This window comes from Ailuropoda melanoleuca, chromosome 9 (genome assembly GCF_002007445.2).
Source record: "Ailuropoda melanoleuca isolate Jingjing chromosome 9, ASM200744v2, whole genome shotgun sequence".
Classification (NCBI taxonomy): domain Eukaryota; kingdom Metazoa; phylum Chordata; class Mammalia; order Carnivora; family Ursidae; genus Ailuropoda; species Ailuropoda melanoleuca.
This window is the reverse complement of record NC_048226.1, coordinates 83112305-83130536: the sequence shown is the minus strand read 5'-3', so window position 1 is coordinate 83130536 and position 18232 is coordinate 83112305. Positions and strand designations below refer to the sequence as shown.

General features: G+C 45.5%; 1 protein-coding gene across 1 annotated transcript in view; it reads left to right on the top strand.

Moving 5' to 3' along the window:
- Positions 1-6: 6 nt before the first annotated feature.
- EXT1 (exostosin glycosyltransferase 1) overlaps positions 7-18232 on the top strand; it is a 282652-nt gene continuing 264426 nt past the window's right edge. Inside the window, exon 1 of the mRNA XM_002922668.4 lies at positions 7-1650. Within this exon, the coding sequence (XP_002922714.1) occupies positions 689-1650 (962 nt within the window). The 5' untranslated portion in view covers positions 7-688. The remainder of the gene's footprint in view (positions 1651-18232) is intronic.

The following is an 18232-nucleotide window of genomic DNA, read 5'->3' as shown; positions in this document are numbered from 1 at the left end:
GGAGGACGCGCCGCCGCCGTCACCCAGCGCCGCCGCCCGCCTCCAGCCGGGCCGCCGCGCGTCCCGGGGGCCGGCCCCGCGAGCGCAGGAGTAAACACCGCCGGAGTCTTGGAGCCGCTGCAGAAGGGAATAAAGAGAGATGCAGGGATTTGTGAGGTTACGGCGCCCCAGCTGCAAGATGCACTAGCCGGCTGAACCCGGGGATCGGCTGACTTGTTGGAACCGGAGTGCTCTGCACGGGAGTGTGGATGAGTTGAAGTTGCTTTCCCGGGGCTCGTTTTCCACGCTGCCGAGAGGAATCCGAGAGGCAAGGAAATCACTTCGCCTTGCCATTGATTGGGCATCGGGAGCTTTTTTTTCTCCCCTCTCTTTCTTTTCCTCCGTCTTGTTGCATGCAAGAAAATTACAGTCCGCTGCTCGCCCGCCCTGGGTGAGAAATATTCAGCCCCGCTTTCTCCCGTCCATTGTGCAAGCCAAAGATGAAAGACCGAAGGGGAGAAAGTTAAAGAAATCGCCCACATGCGCTGGATCAGTCCACGGCTTGGGGAAAGGCATCCAGAGAAGGTGGGAGCGGAGAGTTTGAAGTCTTTACAGGCGGGAAGATGGCGGACTGGAGCTGAAAGTGTTGATTGGGAAACTTGGGTGATCCTCGTGTTTATTTACAACCCTCTTGACCCAGGCAGGACACATGCAGGCCAAAAAACGCTATTTCATCCTGCTCTCAGCTGGCTCTTGTCTCGCCCTTTTGTTTTATTTCGGAGGCTTGCAGTTTAGGGCATCAAGGAGCCACAGCCGGAGAGAAGAGCACAGCGGTCGGAATGGCTTGCACCACCCGAGTCCGGATCATTTCTGGCCCCGCTTCCCGGACGCTCTGCGCCCCTTCGTTCCTTGGGATCAATTGGAAAACGAGGATTCCAGCGTGCACATATCCCCCCGGCAGAAGCGAGACGCCAACTCGAGCATCTACAAAGGCAAGAAGTGCCGCATGGAGTCCTGCTTCGATTTCACCCTTTGCAAGAAAAACGGCTTCAAAGTCTACGTGTACCCGCAGCAGAAAGGGGAGAAAATCGCCGAAAGTTACCAAAACATTCTAGCGGCCATCGAGGGCTCCAGGTTCTACACCTCGGACCCCAGCCAGGCGTGCCTCTTTGTCCTGAGTCTGGATACTTTAGACAGAGACCAGTTGTCACCCCAGTATGTGCACAATTTGAGATCCAAAGTGCAGAGTCTCCACTTGTGGAACAATGGTAGGAATCATTTAATTTTTAATTTATATTCCGGCACTTGGCCTGACTACACCGAGGACGTGGGGTTTGACATTGGCCAGGCGATGCTGGCCAAAGCCAGCATCAGTACTGAAAACTTCCGACCCAACTTTGATGTTTCCATTCCCCTCTTTTCTAAGGATCATCCCAGGACAGGAGGGGAGAGGGGGTTTTTGAAGTTTAACACCATCCCTCCTCTCAGGAAGTATATGCTGGTATTCAAGGGGAAGAGGTACCTGACAGGGATAGGGTCAGACACCAGGAATGCCTTATATCACGTCCATAACGGAGAGGACGTGGTGCTCCTCACCACCTGCAAGCATGGCAAAGACTGGCAAAAGCACAAGGATTCTCGCTGTGACCGAGACAACACCGAGTACGAGAAGTAAGTGGCTCGGCTGTCAGGCCTCTGCCGGTCAGCCCTGGGCCCTGCCCACCTCAGCCAGGTGTGAGGTTGGGGGATGGGGTGGGGCAAGGGGCCCTCTGGCCTCCCCCCTCTGGTTTGGAGCCTGGGACTGAGCAGCCTGGTTCAGGCGTGTGGCTAGGAGCTGGGGACCGGGAGTTTGAGCTCCTCGGGCGGACGGAGAAGCCCGGAGCACTTTCCTGGGCCAAGTAGGTGACAGTGTCTCTCCCTCTTGTTTGGAAACCCTTCAGGGCCATGTGTCTTCTGTGAAAGGTGTGGGTTTTAGCCAAGTTCGGAAACCATGCTTCACCAGTGGGTGCAGGAGGGTGTCTGTGAGGAGGTCTAGGGACCCCGAAGAGGCTCTCAATCCACCCACAGTCTGGAGACCTTCCCCCCAAGATTGATGCTTTATTTGCTTTTCTCACGAGCAGGGGTACTGCTTTCCCGGGAATTTCCCAGCCTCCAATTGTCAGATTTCCGTAAGCCTTAAATTTACGTTAGCGGTGGAAGTGTTTTAATTTTAATTTAAGCTACTAAACTTTCAGTGCCTGTCTTCTCCTGCCCTCCATTGCATTGACGTTTGCGAAGGGAGACCTTAAGCTGATCCAGGGCTATGGATCGTTCGTTCGTTCGTTCATTCATTCATTCATTCATTTATATATATATGTTTGTATGTTTGTATCCCATCTCCTTCCTAGGGAGAAGCTGTTTTTAAAATCTGGGCCTCAGCCCCACTTGCTGTAAACTCCAGTTGCTAATTTAGATTTCCCTTTCCCTTTTGTCTTTATTTGCATGTCAATCGGAGACTGTTACTCCTTGAATGGGCATGGGATGCCTCCTTACCCTGTGTAGTGAGGCTAGTTTTGTCCAGTTGCTAAGTAACTGAGTCGGATACTTTGTAGCCTTTCTTTCTCTTCCTTTTCCTTCCAGTGACAGTAACTGACACACGGGATTTGGGGTCAAAGCTAGCTTCTACAGATCTGCTTTAACCTGAGCTTGGCGGGTCAGTTTCTGAGTAGATGGGGTGGAAGCCCCAGACTCTCACTTACATCAGGCTGTGAAAGAGTTAGTGAGCTCCTACAGTGCATTTCCACGTTACGCCAGTTAAAAACCAGAGCAGCCTTGTGCTACCCAGGGAAGGAAGGGGGAACCTCTCAGCTGAGTACAAGAGGAACTGGCAGAGGTTGGCAGATTTTGCAATTGATTCATGAAATGCAGAATAGGGGAAATGCTTCGCAAACCTGATTGGCACAGGAAGGGCTGTAGTGGGAAGGCAACCCTGAAAATGAAAGGTTTGATTGTTGTCTGTGGATTTCCTCAGACACTCAGGCCTCTGTAGGAGTGATTAGAAGGGAAATTAAAGTCCTCCTATACTGGATCATAGACACTGAAGGAGAAAGTATCAAATACTCGGATTCCCCAACCCCCAACACCTCTTGCCTTCCAAGCATAAGAAAACCCGAGGCGAGGGTCAATTATGAATCCATATTTTACTCTTTTTCCGGGGCAGTTATATGTGAATGTTGGGTGCAGTTGCAATGGATTAAAATTTTCTCACAAGGGAAACAAACTATGGTTAGTAATAAACTGCTTTGTTTACACATCATTTACATTGACCTATTCCTGTGGGTGCTTGTAAGAAAAAAAATGCTTATAGCCTTTCAGGAATTCCTTTGTCTGGCTTATGCTGGAGTAACTTGAGAAGATGAAGTCTAACCTTTTGGTGTCTTCTAAAGCAGCCTCATCGAATTTTGTAGAAGAATCACGGTGGTCCTCATTCTTCTAAAGGAGCTGGAGCTGAGTTCTTAGCTTAGGAAATCTGAATGATACATTTGGGAAACACCCTCGATCCCATAAAACAATCATTTTTTTTTTTTACCCTCTTATTCCCCAAATAAATATTTAATCTCCACATTCCCTGCTGAATCTTTTTCTAGAGCTCGGCAATGAAGGAAGGAGGGGCTGGTTTCGTAGAACCTCTAATTTTACCAATTAAATCTAACTAATTTTTGACCTCTTTGGGATTGGGCCAGGAAATCTGACACCCACGCTCTTGTCTTGAGTTTAAAGACCACAAGGGGTCAGGCCCTCAGGATTGGGTCTTATCTGAAAAGTGGCATTCAGTTAGGAAAGCAAGTTTGGTCTTTCTCCCGAGCAGGGATTTCTTCAGCAGTGTCACTCCTGGATGTTTTTCATGTTCCCCTTTTGCATGCTTTCTGACTCCACCCTTGTTCCATGGGATGGGATGGTGCTGTAGAACGTTTGCGTTCATTAGCCTGGTCTACCTGGAGTCGTAGCCTGTTCCTCTCATTGGGTTATCAGAACCCGTGATCCTTGAGAGACGGTGCTTGCAAACATGATGGCCTTGTACTGCTGACTTTGAAGCGTGTGAAGATGAAGGCTGAGCCTGGAAATACGGGACGATGCTCACGCGTAGCGAGCAACTGCGTCCTGTGCTCAGAACCAACAGCAGCTCCTTTCCACCCTGTTTGTCGTGTTCTGTGAGTGAGTCTTGAGTCCATGAGATGCACAACTCCAGTCCTGCACCAGTCCCTCTCTTCAGCGTCTTCGAGAAGGAAGTGATATTGAAGTTAGGTCTGTACAAGTCATGTAGGTCTGACCTCTATGTCTGACTCATCGTGTGACTTAATTTGTTACCTTGGACATTAGCTTACCCTTTTGGGGACTGGGTTTCAAGTCCTTCAGGGCGCTGTACGCGTCCATTTGGTATTGTCTTGTAAAAACACGATCAGTTTTCGTCCACTTCTCTTCTAGTCTTCACTTTAATTTGCTGCCACCAGCAGCCCACATATGAGTTTGCTTTGGACTTAGGAGGTCTGACAATTTATGGTACCACGGCCTAGGTGGGGTGCTACAGAATATGCACAAGTGGACCAACTGGAAAAAGACAGTTGCCCTTCGTGAAATTAGCCCTATGTGATGAGGAAGATGTCGTGCTGAGTGGTTTGAGGACTTCCATTTCACCTGTACTTTTGTGAAAATCAGGCATTTATTACTGAAAGTATAAAAGAGCTGCATGGAATGAGGGGAAATACTTTTCTCTTGTAACAGCAATAGTTTTGAGCCAGACTTCCAGGATTATATGGAAACATCCATTTTCATGACACCCATAATTAATTTTCATCAGTTACATATATTGACAGATGCAGGTAATACTGGCTAAAATAAGTTTGCTGCAGTGATTACATGATTTGGAATGAGGCTGTAGAGAAATTCTGTTTTACTCCTTTGAACTTCTTATGCACCCTTACAGAACTATATATTTTTTTTTGCATGAACTCCATAGCTCAAATCCCTTCAAGGGGCATTATTGTGAAGCTTCAAATTTGCTTTCTGAAATAGAAGAAAGAGAAGGAAATGAGAGGTGGCTTCTATCTTTGACCCCTCCAAGGAAAGCAACGGTGAATATTTTAAGCAGCTCTTCTGGGAACAGGCAGGATTTTGTGCAGGCCTTTTTGATATCTTTTCCTGTGTTTGCTGAAGCCATACCTCACAGTCTTGGGATTTTTAAGGGGCCTGAAGCTAAGTGATCATTCAGCTTCCGGGATCCTCATTTTACAGATGTGGAAACGGAGGGATAGACTGTTTTAGGGACGTGCTTAAGGTTAAAAACCTGATTAGTGGCAGGGGTGGGTAGCCCGAGGATGCAGGCCGTCTGAATTTTCCCCCTTGACATACAATGTTCCATCTTCAATTACAGATACACTTGAAAGCTCTACAGCGACTAGGAGACCCTTACTGATGCTGTTTCTTGGGGGATTTCTCTTGGAATCCTCTGGGGAGCTGAGGAAGACCTTGGACAAACTTTGAAAGAAAAAAAAAAAAACAAAAGACATACATGCAGCATTTGTCATAGAATTTTGGGGGCTGATACACAGTCCCATCCTCAGACTTTCAAATTCTTGCTCAAGGGCCTACCTTCTGCTTTTCACTGCTAACTAAGCTGTTGGTCCCTGGAGCTGTTTAGTCAAGGTAGGAGGTTTTTGGACCTTTCAATTTGGCCCTGAGGGATTTAGGGAATAGACTGTGAATTAACTGAATGATAAGTTGAATACAGATATGTTCATAGAAAAAGAAAACGCGCCCAAGGAGTAATTATAAATGATTATATGTTTATTTCCCACCATCCCAAACTATATTAACAGACCCCTTGAGCAAGTTCATGATCCAGCAGGGAACCTTAAGGTGAATGTTTTCCTCCTCTAAAATGGAAGGTGGAAATTTGCTTCTTAGGTTTTAATTGTAAAATATGAGTGCCCCTCCCCCCACAGTTGTATGATAGCACAAAAGCATTTCTAAAATAAACCATACAAGCACAGTTTAAAAATAAAGATAGAGAACATTATTGCAGAATTATGAAATTGGCAAGAGTGTCTTCTTGCACCCAGGTTCTAGTTCTCTCTGCTACCCTTTTCTTTTTTTTTTTTTTTTTTTAAAGATTTTGTTTATTTATTCGACAGAGATAGAGACAGCCATCGAGAGAGGGAACACAAGCAGGGGGAGTGGGAGAGGAAGAAGCAGGCTCATAGAGGAGGAGCCCGATTTGGGGCTCGATCCCATAACGCCGGGATCACGCCCTGAGCCGAAGGCAGACGCTTAACCACTGTGCCACCCAGGCGCCCCATGCTACCCTTTTCTTAACGTCCATCTGAACTTGCTTTCAGGAGAGGACCTGGAGGCCTCATTTACAAGGAGTCCCCCAGATAAAGGTAGGGGTGCTGGGTGCTACCTCTGGGGACGTTTATGTACTGGTTGAGTTCAGGTCAACAAACGCCTTGGTTTAGAGTGGAACCTGACCTAAGCTGGGATTTCGGCATGCAGCGAACGGCTTGCTGATAAGGCTTAGACAGGCCTTGCCGGGGGAGGTCACCGTCAGTGTCCCTGACTGTGCCAGCAGCTTTAGGTGGTACACTCTTGGCAGAGGGGAGCTGTCCCCCTCAGGTGGCGATTGTCTTTGTCCAAAGGCCTGTAGCTCCGCCTCCCCGGAACGCTGCTAGAAAATGACCTTGAGTGCACGAATATCACACCCAAAGGTTGCACATGATCCGTCCAGGCTGTTTTGCTCACAACCATCCCGCAAGATTGTCCTGCGAGGCCACTGTTCAGGTGTCGACCCCGAGACCAGCAGTGGTGAGGTGGTGTGTCTAAGGCGGCACAGCTTCGGAAGGGGCGGAACTGAGGCCACAAGCCAAGCTTTTTGGCTCCAGTTCTCTTGTTCTCGTGGAGGCCTGCCACCCCCAGAGTGAACCAGGTCAGGCTAAGTGGTCCCTGGCTTTGGCAGTCTCCCGAGCGTGTTCCGTGTTCAGCCGTGGAACAGCGGGCTCAGGCTGCTGTGAGCTCAGTACTAATTGCTTTACTTGGAAGCTCTTCCAGTTGTCACCAAGTTCGTTTACTGAACAGGGGCTCGCTCAAAACTGGAAGATCTGTGGAGTGCCTGTTACTTTTACAGATGAGAGTGCAGCCTGGAGAGGGTAAGGTAGGGAGCGCAGGGTCGTGTATCTGGCAAATAAATGGCGGCGTTCTAACTGGGGATCTTGGATGCCCGAGTCCGTTCTTTTTCCCTCTACAAAATGTTACTGCCTTAAAGCATCAAATGACATTTCCACCTGCTCTTAGGTTATTTATTAGTGAGTTTAGTACATTTCAGGTGTTTGTAGATCATATTTTTTTCCCACTGCTTTTTTAAATAAGGTGTTTGCCAAGGAAAAAATTTAGCTCAGAGATGTGATCAAGGTGGCCCCTAATTTTGACATTTAAGCCCTGAACTTAAACTCTTCCCATTGTAACTTTGTGCAGGTTCAGCATTAATTCTCTCTGAGAGCTCTTCTGAGCCAAGCAAGGAAAAGGATTGTGTGTGACCTTTGCCCTCCCCAATCATGTGTTCGTGTGCAGGGTTTCCCCCTCTGGTTGAAGTGAACTGTGAGACAGTATAGGAGTGACTGTTGGCCCCTGGTAAACAGGTGAATAGCATGTTCCAGTAGAAATGGGAGGCCCAGTGGAAGATTCCATTTCTGACAGAACGGGCCAGATTTCGTGGAAGGTGCCACACCCCTGCTCCCAGATCCTTCAGCTCCCTAAAGAAAAACAATGCTTAGAAAATTGTAGAAGAGAGACAGTACCTTTGTGGAAAATTGGGAAAATAGAGAAGGTACAAATGTGAAAATAAATTTTTTCTCTAATCCCCTTGGTAAAAGCTCCCTGTTGTAAGATCTAACCACTATGATTAAGCTTCCGTGTCGTTGGCCTGTTAGAGCGTACATATGCCTTTATCGTTCTATCTCTGCATATCCAAGTACCTTGTATAGATATGATAATTATCATTTAATTAATAGTCAGTAAATAATGAATTCAACACATTTTCCTTAAGTGCCTTGTTTGTGTCAGACACACGGGCATTGGACCTGGGGCTGTAGCAGTGAACAACACACCCTTGACCCTTCTTACCATTCTCGTCTGTCAGGTTTGAAGTCAAACTTCAAATGTATTTTTGCACGTTGCTTTTTTCTTAACATTATCCAAGAACATTTTCCACTTCTACTAAATAGGAAAATCCTATTAAAATATTAAAACAGGATTTAAAAAAATAAAATATTAAAATAGGATTTTAATGGCTGCAAGGTTTTTTTTTTACAAACCCACAGCTTGTACCATAGTTTATTTAACCATTTACGTTTTCTTAAGAGATTTGTTTCTTATTTTTCATTTTTGTTATTATATAAATAAGATTTTTTTTAGTGTTCTTATTCTAATTCTTTATTGTTTTTTAAATTATTATAAGTAAGTCTGTGATGAGTCTCACTTGAGTATTGGGGATTTGTCTTTGCCCCTGAGTTGAGTCTCTCGGAGAACAACGTGGAACCCCCCCCACCGCCCCCCCAGCCCAGCCTTTCTGAGAGGAACAGCTATTTTTGAGGTGAGGCTGAGCACCCCTTTAGTGAAGTAGCCATCATTGAATGACTGCTTAGATAAACATTTGTAGGTGTTAATTGGTCCTGCAGGGGGTCTTTGAAGCTCCCACAGCTTCTGTTCCCTTTGAAGTTTTGTTTTTGCGGGAGCCAAAAACCTGCATGAGTCCCTTTGGAGCAGGCCCCCTCAGCCTTCTTTCTCCTCACACCGTGCAGCCCTCCCCCGGACCTCTCGGAATCTGCAGGCCGACCCTGGGTAGGTGTCACTCCCTCAGTCAGGCCGACCCTGGGTAGACGTCATGCCCTCAGCCAGCTGTTCGTCAAAGCCCTGCTTCTGTTTTCCCTGTGGTTGTGGACTCCATGGCGCTTGGAGGTGAGTTGGGGAGGGTCGCTTTAGCCCTGGCTACGCGGTTAAGGTCTGGACTCCAAGTGCGAACGAGGCTCTCTTCTGAGGGATTTGCAAACCGAGACCGAAACCACAGCAAGCAGTTTATGCCTCGTTATGTTCAGGGCTTGCTTCGCCTCTCATTGCTTTGAGCAGTTAGGCCGTGTGTGCGGATACACGTCCTCACTTTGTGTACCCTCTAGTCTTCTTGGAAAAACATTAGAAGACAGCCTGTGACCCCCACAGATTCCTGGACGAGGGGCTTAACCTGTGCCTCAGTTTCCACATCCGCAAGTGGAGATCCTGACACTCCCCTCACAGGGTTGTGAAGGGGTTGCGATGAGGTGGCATGTATGAAATTCCTTGTAAATGCCGGTGTGTTCTGCAGGGTGGTGGTGTTATTAAAAACCGCCTTCCTGCTTTTTTCTAATCAACCACAGTGGTTTGCTTAGTTTCATAACTTGGCTCTTCTTAACTAAGCCACAGAAATAATTCTGTTCCTCTCTTTCTTGGTGCCACCGGACATGTGGTCGGTGCCCGGGAAGCAGGGCTCTGGTGTCCGTGGGCCGTGGAGAGACCTACAAGGGGCCTTCGGGCTGGAGCTCGCAGGTGGCCTGGGGCAGGGAGAGGGTGGCCTCTGGGGCAGTCCTTCCTTCCTTGACCCGTATCCCCCATGAGCCCTGGTTGGCTGCTCTAAGAATCCGGGTTACCTTTTTTGCAGTGGCCTTGTGCACCCTCAATGGTTGAAGGGGAAATTGGGAGGGAAGTGGCTGTCATGTGAATGGAGCTCAGCTCATCCGTAGCCTCCCTGGGCTGTTCGGCAGTCCCTTAGGTGGCAAAAAGCAGAAAATGACTCAGGTCATTTTAAGTCACAGGATTTATCTGAGGGGACGTGGAACAGACACTGATCTGGAACCGCTCTAGTAGGTTCTGAGAACTCAGCACAATACCTTTCCTCCCACTCTGGGCCTTCCTGTCTCCCTTGGCTAGTACCACTGTGCCTGTGGGTGTCTGGCAGCTACTGCCCAATCTTTTCTGAAAACTCCTGTCCAGGCCATCGTTACTCCTTAGTGGCCATCGTTACTCCTTCTAGGGAGAGCCCTTCATAGGAGACCACATCTTGGGTATGGTGGTGATCTCATCAGTTTAAAGACTGCCCTGCCCCATTGCCACTCGTGATTTAATTGGCCATCCTTTTGCAAAGAACAGCCTAAAGTTGTTTCCTGGAACAGGGGACTGTGGTTAGGGGAAGTTGGCTGTGGCAGGCACTGTTGAAGCCATATCCTGTTGGCACGACATATTTGAGCCCGGTTGATGATGACGATAATAGCAAAAGCAACTAATATTTCTTAAGAGCGTTCTGTGTGCCTGGTAATGGGCAGGATCTCCTCCTGTCTTTTTGTCCAGGCTAGTGGGAAGATGCGCATTTCAGATGTGTAAGCAAAACAGAGGATCTTTGCAAGTGACTTATGTAAGCGCGCACAGCTGGGATGTGAACCAGGCCGCCTGGCTGGTGGCCCTGCATTCTTCCCCACGGCAGGTACCCTAACTACCTCTGCGCAGCGGGACTGGATGTCCTGACGACCCCACACTCACGGACAGTAGTGTGATTGACTGAGGAACACTTGGACTTCTCCCCTTGTATTTATTTAATCTCACTGTAGAGGGACAATCCTTTTTTTTTTTTTTTAATTTAATTTCAATGAGCCAAGCTAGAGTACATCAGTAGTTTCAGATGTAGCGTTCCATGATGTATCAGTCGCGTAGAAAACCCAGTGCTCGTCGCGTCCCATGTGTAGAGGGGCAGTTTTCCCCAGTTTGGTGATCTGGTTTCTCAGCCCACAGCAGATCAGCATCAGTAAATCTAAAAAGAGAGGGATTCCTGCAGACAGATCTAGGAAGAAGGGACAGCTGGCAACCTGAATGGGAGGCAGGAGGCCAGGAAATGATAACGTGTAATGCCCAGAAGAAGTAAAGAAGCACTCCAGTTTGCAAGCAGCTGGCCCAGTGCCCGGGAGTGTGTCCCACAGAGTCCTCGGGAGTGTGCCTGTGAGCCCCACCACCTAGAGCCTTGCCTGTCACCGCGCGGAGCTTCCGTAAATATTTGATGAACTACACCACAGTCCAGCCTTGACCGTGAGCCATCGTTTGTGTGCCCTGCCCTTTGTTAAAGAAAGTAGAGGAACAAGGAATGCGTTTTAGGACTTCTTTTTTTAACCCCGATGGTTAAAATAAAAATAGTTTGCTGCTCCTAAGAATATGTTCTCCATTTGAAAACTTGTCTCCCGTGCCCAGCAAGTTCCCCAAGGGTGCTAGATACACGGGGTATCCACTGAGTTAGCATGGGATTGCTGGTGTTTGTTGCTAACTCAGATTTCTTGGGTTTCATGACACATATCAATACTTCAAAGTTATGAGAAATGAAAAGTTTCCTGGTATTGTGGTGTGGGCCTGTGACGCGAGCTACTCCTGATTGACTAAGACCCAGAATGACTTGGGCCGTGGGCTCAGATGAGAGAGTGGCCCTGGGCCAGGGCTGGCCAGCTTGCCCTGGGCATGGCACACGGAGGGTGGAGATTGGAGAAGCGAGGGGCCCGGGAGAGGGGAGGGGGCATCAAGCTGTTGCTTAGGGGTCGTCCTGGCAGACATGTTGGAGCATCTAACCCTAGCTTGCTTTGCTTTTTTCCACACTTCTGGGGGTGCCCAGGATGGGAACTGATGGGGGGAGGTATAAAGTGGATTTTACAGTTCCTTCGTACAGTCTAGAATCCTGACAGATCGGTGGAAATCATCCACGGCACCAGTGACAAAACAGTATGACCGTACCGCCACCCTAGCCGAGCTCACCTCCGAGGCTTCTCATCGTTCATTCACTGGATAATCAAGGTGGGATTGGTCCAGTTCCGCCTGCCTGTCCATCCCCAGCCCCCTGGCAGGGCCCCATTCCTCCTCCTTCCTCTCCCCACATACCTTCTTCTGCCTGTCTTGGAAAACCACCCCCCTTCTCCATTTTTCCTCTTCCAAAGTTACTTCCCAATGCCTCAGTCTTGGTCAGATTCTCCCGATAGTGTGTTCTAATAGAACATGTGATCCTCGGTTGCAGCTGTGGTTTTATATTCAACTATTTATTTTTCTCTTTCCTTAGTAGATTGTATAGGCCTTGAGGGGAGGGTTCATGTTGGTTTTTCATTACTTTCCTCAGCCACTACTACTGACCACCTACTGTGCGCAGGCGCGGGGGATTCAACAGCGAACAAATCATCCCTGCCTTCTAGACGCCCGCCGTCTCATGCCACCAGCAATGGCATGAACTAGAAGGTGCTAGATGCTGCGGAGAAAAGCAGCACGTGGAAAGGGGTAAGGCAGTGGATCTCAGCCTGGGGAGTTTCTGGAAATGGGGCCTGGGCCCTTCTTGTGTGCAGGCAGACCCTCTAGGGTGGAAGTTCCAGGTTTTTAAAAAGCTCACCAGGTGATTTGGGGGCACTGTGAGAGTGGGGGTGAGGGAGGGTTTTGAGAGTTAAATATGGAGGGAAGGAAAGCCTCATTGGGAAAGTGACATTGAGCTCAGTGGCCCTTGTGTCTTCACAGCTGAGCACCATGTCTGACCCACCCATACCAGGCACTCAGATTTTGCTGGGTATGTGAAAACAACTTCTATTTATTTAACTGATAGAGATATTACCACAGCCGACTGTATTCAAAGTACAGATTCTCTAGCTGAAGCGCTCTGGTGCACAGCACGGGCCTCCCCACGCGCCCTCCAGGTTCATTGGATCATTTGCTGATTCATCCAGAGTTTCTTTTATTTTCTTTTATTTTCTTTTAATTTTTAGAAAACAAATACTTTCTTTTAAGCAATCTGTACACCCCACGTGGGGCTCGAACTCCTGACCCAGAGATCAAGAGTCACACACTCAGCCAAATGAGCCAGGTGCTGCTTTCATTTTCATTTTCTTCCAGTAAACTTTTTAACCCCTCAAGGTAGTTTGTTTTCTTTTCCTTTTCCTTTCCTTTTCTTCCTTTTCCTTTTCCTTTCCTTTCTTCTTTCTTCTTTCTTTTTACTGTTCTGTTGGATATCAGAGCATCAGTGAAACCAAATTAAAATGAACTGAGGGGGTTTGCTGCATAATATGAACCCAAAGAATTTATTGCTATAGGAGAAACCATAATGGTCTTTTTATTATTTAATTTTAACAGTCTGTGGATATTGGGACTTTCTGTCCCTCCTTCATTGCAATTTTTCTCCCAAGTAGTCAGTCGAATACAACTTGTGGCTTGCATTTTTTTGCTCAGGTTACTTCCAAATTCTGTTAACTGCTATTGAAGCGTTGCCCCAGAGTATATAATAACATCATGCTTAATTGAGCTATCAGGCTCCTAATGAATTCATACCGAGATTTATCATTTAATTAAAGAGCAAAGGGGAAAAAAGCAAAAGGAAGATGTACAATTGTTTCTCCCACTGGCCTCCATTTCCTACGTTTAAAATCTCCTTGTTTGTTTGTGTTAGCTTGTCTTGGGGAGATCGCATACAAGTGCTCAAGGTGTCTGGGTAAAATGGAGAATACACTGTATCACAAGTACTTCTAATAGGTCTTAAAAATTGATTCAGATTTGGTGGCAGTCATACGGCACTTGATTAAATATGAATTATGTTTTATGTTTTTGTAAAGCTCGGTGAGGTCATTCTCCAAAATTATTTCTAGGTCTGTATATGTACGCCAGTCTGAAAATCTAATCACAGGGAATCTGATAACCGAAATGCTTTGGCTTTACTGGGAGGCAGAGAGTACATTTTTCTTGAGAACACCATTCCTTATATGCTACATGCTCCTTTAAAATTCACATTGCGTTAAAAAAGCTCCCTTTAAGCAACACCTTTCATGATAACTGCATTTTTAAGTATGCAAGTGTAATGTTGCAAACAGGTAAATGTAGGGCAGTCTTTTATTGATTTAAAGAGTGGAAATGTATAGTATTTTCTGTATTAAGGTTGTAGAGTTCTATTACTTTTTTTTTTTTGAAGAACAGTATTTTATGTTAAGATAAAACTTAAGTACCTCAATGTTTAGTGTAGTTAAAAGACAGTAGTATTTCCTTGTACTTACTTTAGATTTAGCCAGGTATAACATGTAACCCAAGTGGGATAAAAGAGGCCGAAAGAATTAAATATCAAAAGAAATCCCTTTTTTAAGTTGAGATATAATTGACATTTAACATTGTATTAGTTTTAGGTGTACAGCATAATGATTTAGCAATTTTTTTTCTCGTGATAAGAATTTTTAAGATCTTTCTCAGCAGCTTTCCAGGATACAGTAATACAATACGATATCGTTAATGATAGTCAACATACTGTGTATTGCATCCTCGGGACTTATTGGTCTTATAACTGGAAGTTTTTACCTTAGACCACCTTCACCCATTTTGCCCATCCCCCAACCCGTTTGTGGTGACCACCAATCTGTTCTCTGTATCTATGTTTTTTTTTTTTTTTTTTTTAAGATTCCACATATAAGTGAGATAATACAGTATTTGTCTTTCTCTGTCTCACTTCTTAGCATAATGCTCTCAAGGTCCTTCTGTGTTGTTGCAAATGGCAAGATTGCCTTCTTTTTTAAGGCTGAATGATATTCTTCGTATATCTATGCCACATTTTCTTTATCCATTCATGTGTCAATGGACACTTAGTTTGTTTCCATGTCCTGACTATTGCAAATAAGGCTATCAGAATAAATCTTAAGTTTCTATAAAAATAAGCTAAGAAATGAGCATCCTTAAATCTGAAGTATGAAGTAGATATTCTGTGGGGGCATTGGTGACTGTTTCAGCCTCCTTGGGCGTCAGTTTCCCTCATCCGGTTTTCATGCACAGAGGCACGTGAGCTCATTCCTGATTGTGACTACTGGGCATGTACGTTTATGTCTGCGTGTTTGTCATATGTTTGTCTGAGGAGTTTGGTGTTCAGTCATGGTATCAGATAGTTTTGTCTGGAGGGTGGAGCAATAAGATCATGGAAATGACCTTAAAGATTGAGTTTAACTCTTGCATTATATAGATAAGGAAATAGAGATCCACGGAAGTTGGGCAATTTGCCCAAGGTCATGTAGACGATTGTGACAGAATCAGGAATGGAACATACATCTCTTGACTTCCAGCCAAGTATCACATGGAGATTATACATGTGGGCTCTGGAGAGTAGTGGCTTGATTTCCAGTCGTTGGCTCTGCCACTTAACTATGAAACCTTGGGTGACTTTCTTCTCTGCCTCAGTTTTTGCACTGGTAAAATGGGAATAATAATAATTCCCACCTCATAGTGTTGTTCCTATGAGGATTACATGAGTAACATTATACATAATGTGTTCATAATGGTGCTTGGTGCATAGTAAGTGCTCCATCAATAACCATTGTTAACCATTGTCATTAATCTGATCCATTAAAACACGTTAGACTTGTATCATTTCAGACTTAGCATTTGTGTGTGTTTGTCATTGTTTGCATTTCATTTCTTTTATTTGACCTGTTTACAGCTCATTATAATGGTAGAGTGCATATGATACAGTAGCTTGCCAGTCATATAGATGCTCATGGTGGTTTGGCAAGTGCCCAGAATTCCAGCCACCTGTTGTAACTGTTGCCAACATACTGTAGATTTTCATTTCTGGGAAGGTGTTCAGCCAAGAGTCCCAAGTCATTAGTATGACTTTGTGTCTTTAAAAAAATTCTTTCTCCTTTTACAGAAGTATTCTTTTCCCACTAGTGCTGTGGAGCTGAGTGATCATATGGGTCTTCTTGTCCCTGCCTCTTGCAAATGCATTAAAACAGTGGCAGACGTGCCAGTGGGATCACCTGAAATGACTTTCTGAGATAAACCTGTGAGAGATAGAGAAGATAAAACTGTTTTTTCTTCTCTAGCAATTCAAGTCGCCAGAGGAGTGATCCCATCATGATGGGGTACCTCACGAGTCAGGAAACAATAGCAGTGAATAACTGTGTACTTCCCACAGTTTGCATGGCTATTAACAATTGATGACTCTTCCTTGAGGATGGCATTACCGGCAGCAGAAATGCCTGTCTTTGATGAGAAACTTCTCACGGAGGTCCGGGGGAACGTTAGGGAGGAAACTGTAGCCTATGTTTTGAAGATCTGGGAGGGTTCAGACACAGTGTAACTTCTATTTTCATCCTTTCTGCCTGGGGACACAGCTGTAGTTGATGCGCAAACACATCCTAAGAGCTTTTCCATTGATACCGTTTTTGCCACCAAATCCAGATGGGATCTGATTCCTGCTGATTCTGCACGGTAGCAGCCCTTGCTGTGATTGGGATATACCATGGGTGTCATCCTGTCCCTCGGAACTTCATCATATCAAAACAAACAAACAAACGTGTTAGAATGGTATTATATCCTTGTTGAAAATCACATAATCACATAGAGAGTTCTCCAGCAGCAACTTTTGAAAAAGGGGCTCTGGGAAATGGTTCACTAAGTGTAAGTAAAAGTAAGACCTTCCTGCCCTCATCCCAAATTTGATATTGCTTAGTCCCAGACAAGCAGCAGGCATATGTTTTATGCACAATGGTAACCATAGGCCTGTATTTGTATATGGAATAAATATTTAAAATCCAAATTTTTTTTCCTGGAAACATTTCTGAGTCAGGTGTCGAATATTATTTTCTGCCAAGAATCACGGTGCTATTTTTAAAAATACTACTTTTTTCGTGCCCCCGTTCCTTGTTCCAGTGTCTTCTTATCTCTTCTCTACAAAATAAAAACTGCCTTTCTTTCTCCCAGTAAGCTGGCTTGTAGATGCAGGTAGCAGAGAGATAAAAAATACTCTATTGTATTTCCAATTAACTCATTTAATTAGATGAGGTGAATTAATTGGGTTTTTTTTGACATGTCTGAAAATCTAAAATACTTGCTTTTGGATTTCCCAGGTAGGGTGGCTTGGGCACTTTGTCACTTCGCTCCTATGCACAACCTGGTGTAAGAACTATCATTTGAAGGCTGTCATTTGTGTTCCCCTTGGGGGTATAAAAATGGTCTAGTGATTTTTCAGATAGCAGAGCATAAATCAGCAGGCTATTTGGCCTGCCCTTCAGTCCAGGGCTTTTTCTGGTTATCACCAACCTCATCAGCAGAAGGCTCGATTAAGCATTTCTCTGTTCACACGGGGCAGGTGAGATGACCATCTAAGGGACTCTCTGAAGTTGTCCNTCTGAAGTTGTCCCCCCCCCCCCGTTCCCATTCTCTCACCCTATATAATTTTAGGGGTCTGGACATGCAGGCTTTGAGGGTCCTTCTTCTGTCCTGTCATGACAGGGCCTGGAGAAATTCTAGAATTTAGACTGGGGCAGTTTTAAACCTTAGGTCATTCTCCCTTGCATTATAATTACTTAGTTTTTATCTCTCTAGTTTTATGTACCTTCCAGGGTAACGCTGGCTCATTCTCCTCTGTACCCTAGAGTTCCCCCCCATGGTAGCGGTTTGCTTGACAGTGCCTAGGAAATGTCACTGTGTTTGATTAGCTTGTCATCTTCCTTTAAGTCTAGAAATTACTGAACCAAAACAGGTGGAGGAAAGATTATAGTATATTCTGGAATTCTTCATCTTCATTTAACATTTTCTTTAGCATATGTCTTTTTCAAACACAGATCAAGAGGGCCAGACCCCCCCCCCAAAAAAAATTGGGATCAAAGTGTACAGCACCTCCTTTTGTGGTGGAAAAATGCAGCCGATAGATAGGCTCTTTCTCTACCATTTGCCTTTAAATAGCTTTTACTCACAAAGACATTGGGGTGTTTCACACTTTATATTCTACTTCGAATCAAATTGTAAGTCCACTGTAAGTAATAAGTAATTTGGTAGTAGTTGGGTGTAAATCAGGTCATCGTCCTGAATGCCAGTCGGCTCCAGGAGAGCAGAGATGGTGTGTATTTCTTTTTAATCTGCTTCCCTGGCATCAGCCCCGTGCCGAGCATGTAGTCGACCCTCAGGAAATACTTGTCGACTGAGTGTCTTTTGGTCATGGTGGCCTGTTAGTGCAGAATAAAAGACTTTTGGAACTGAATTTTTAGAATTCTTCAGTTTGGTTTGGAATCAACAACTCAAAGGGGATGTCAAATAGGAAAATATGTTTAGAAGCATTTGCCCTTTCCGCCCCCCACCTTGAGGTTCAACCTAGTAGGAGTGAAATTAGAGACTCACCAACATCAGATGATGATTTGCAGCTTTGAAATAAGCCATGTCT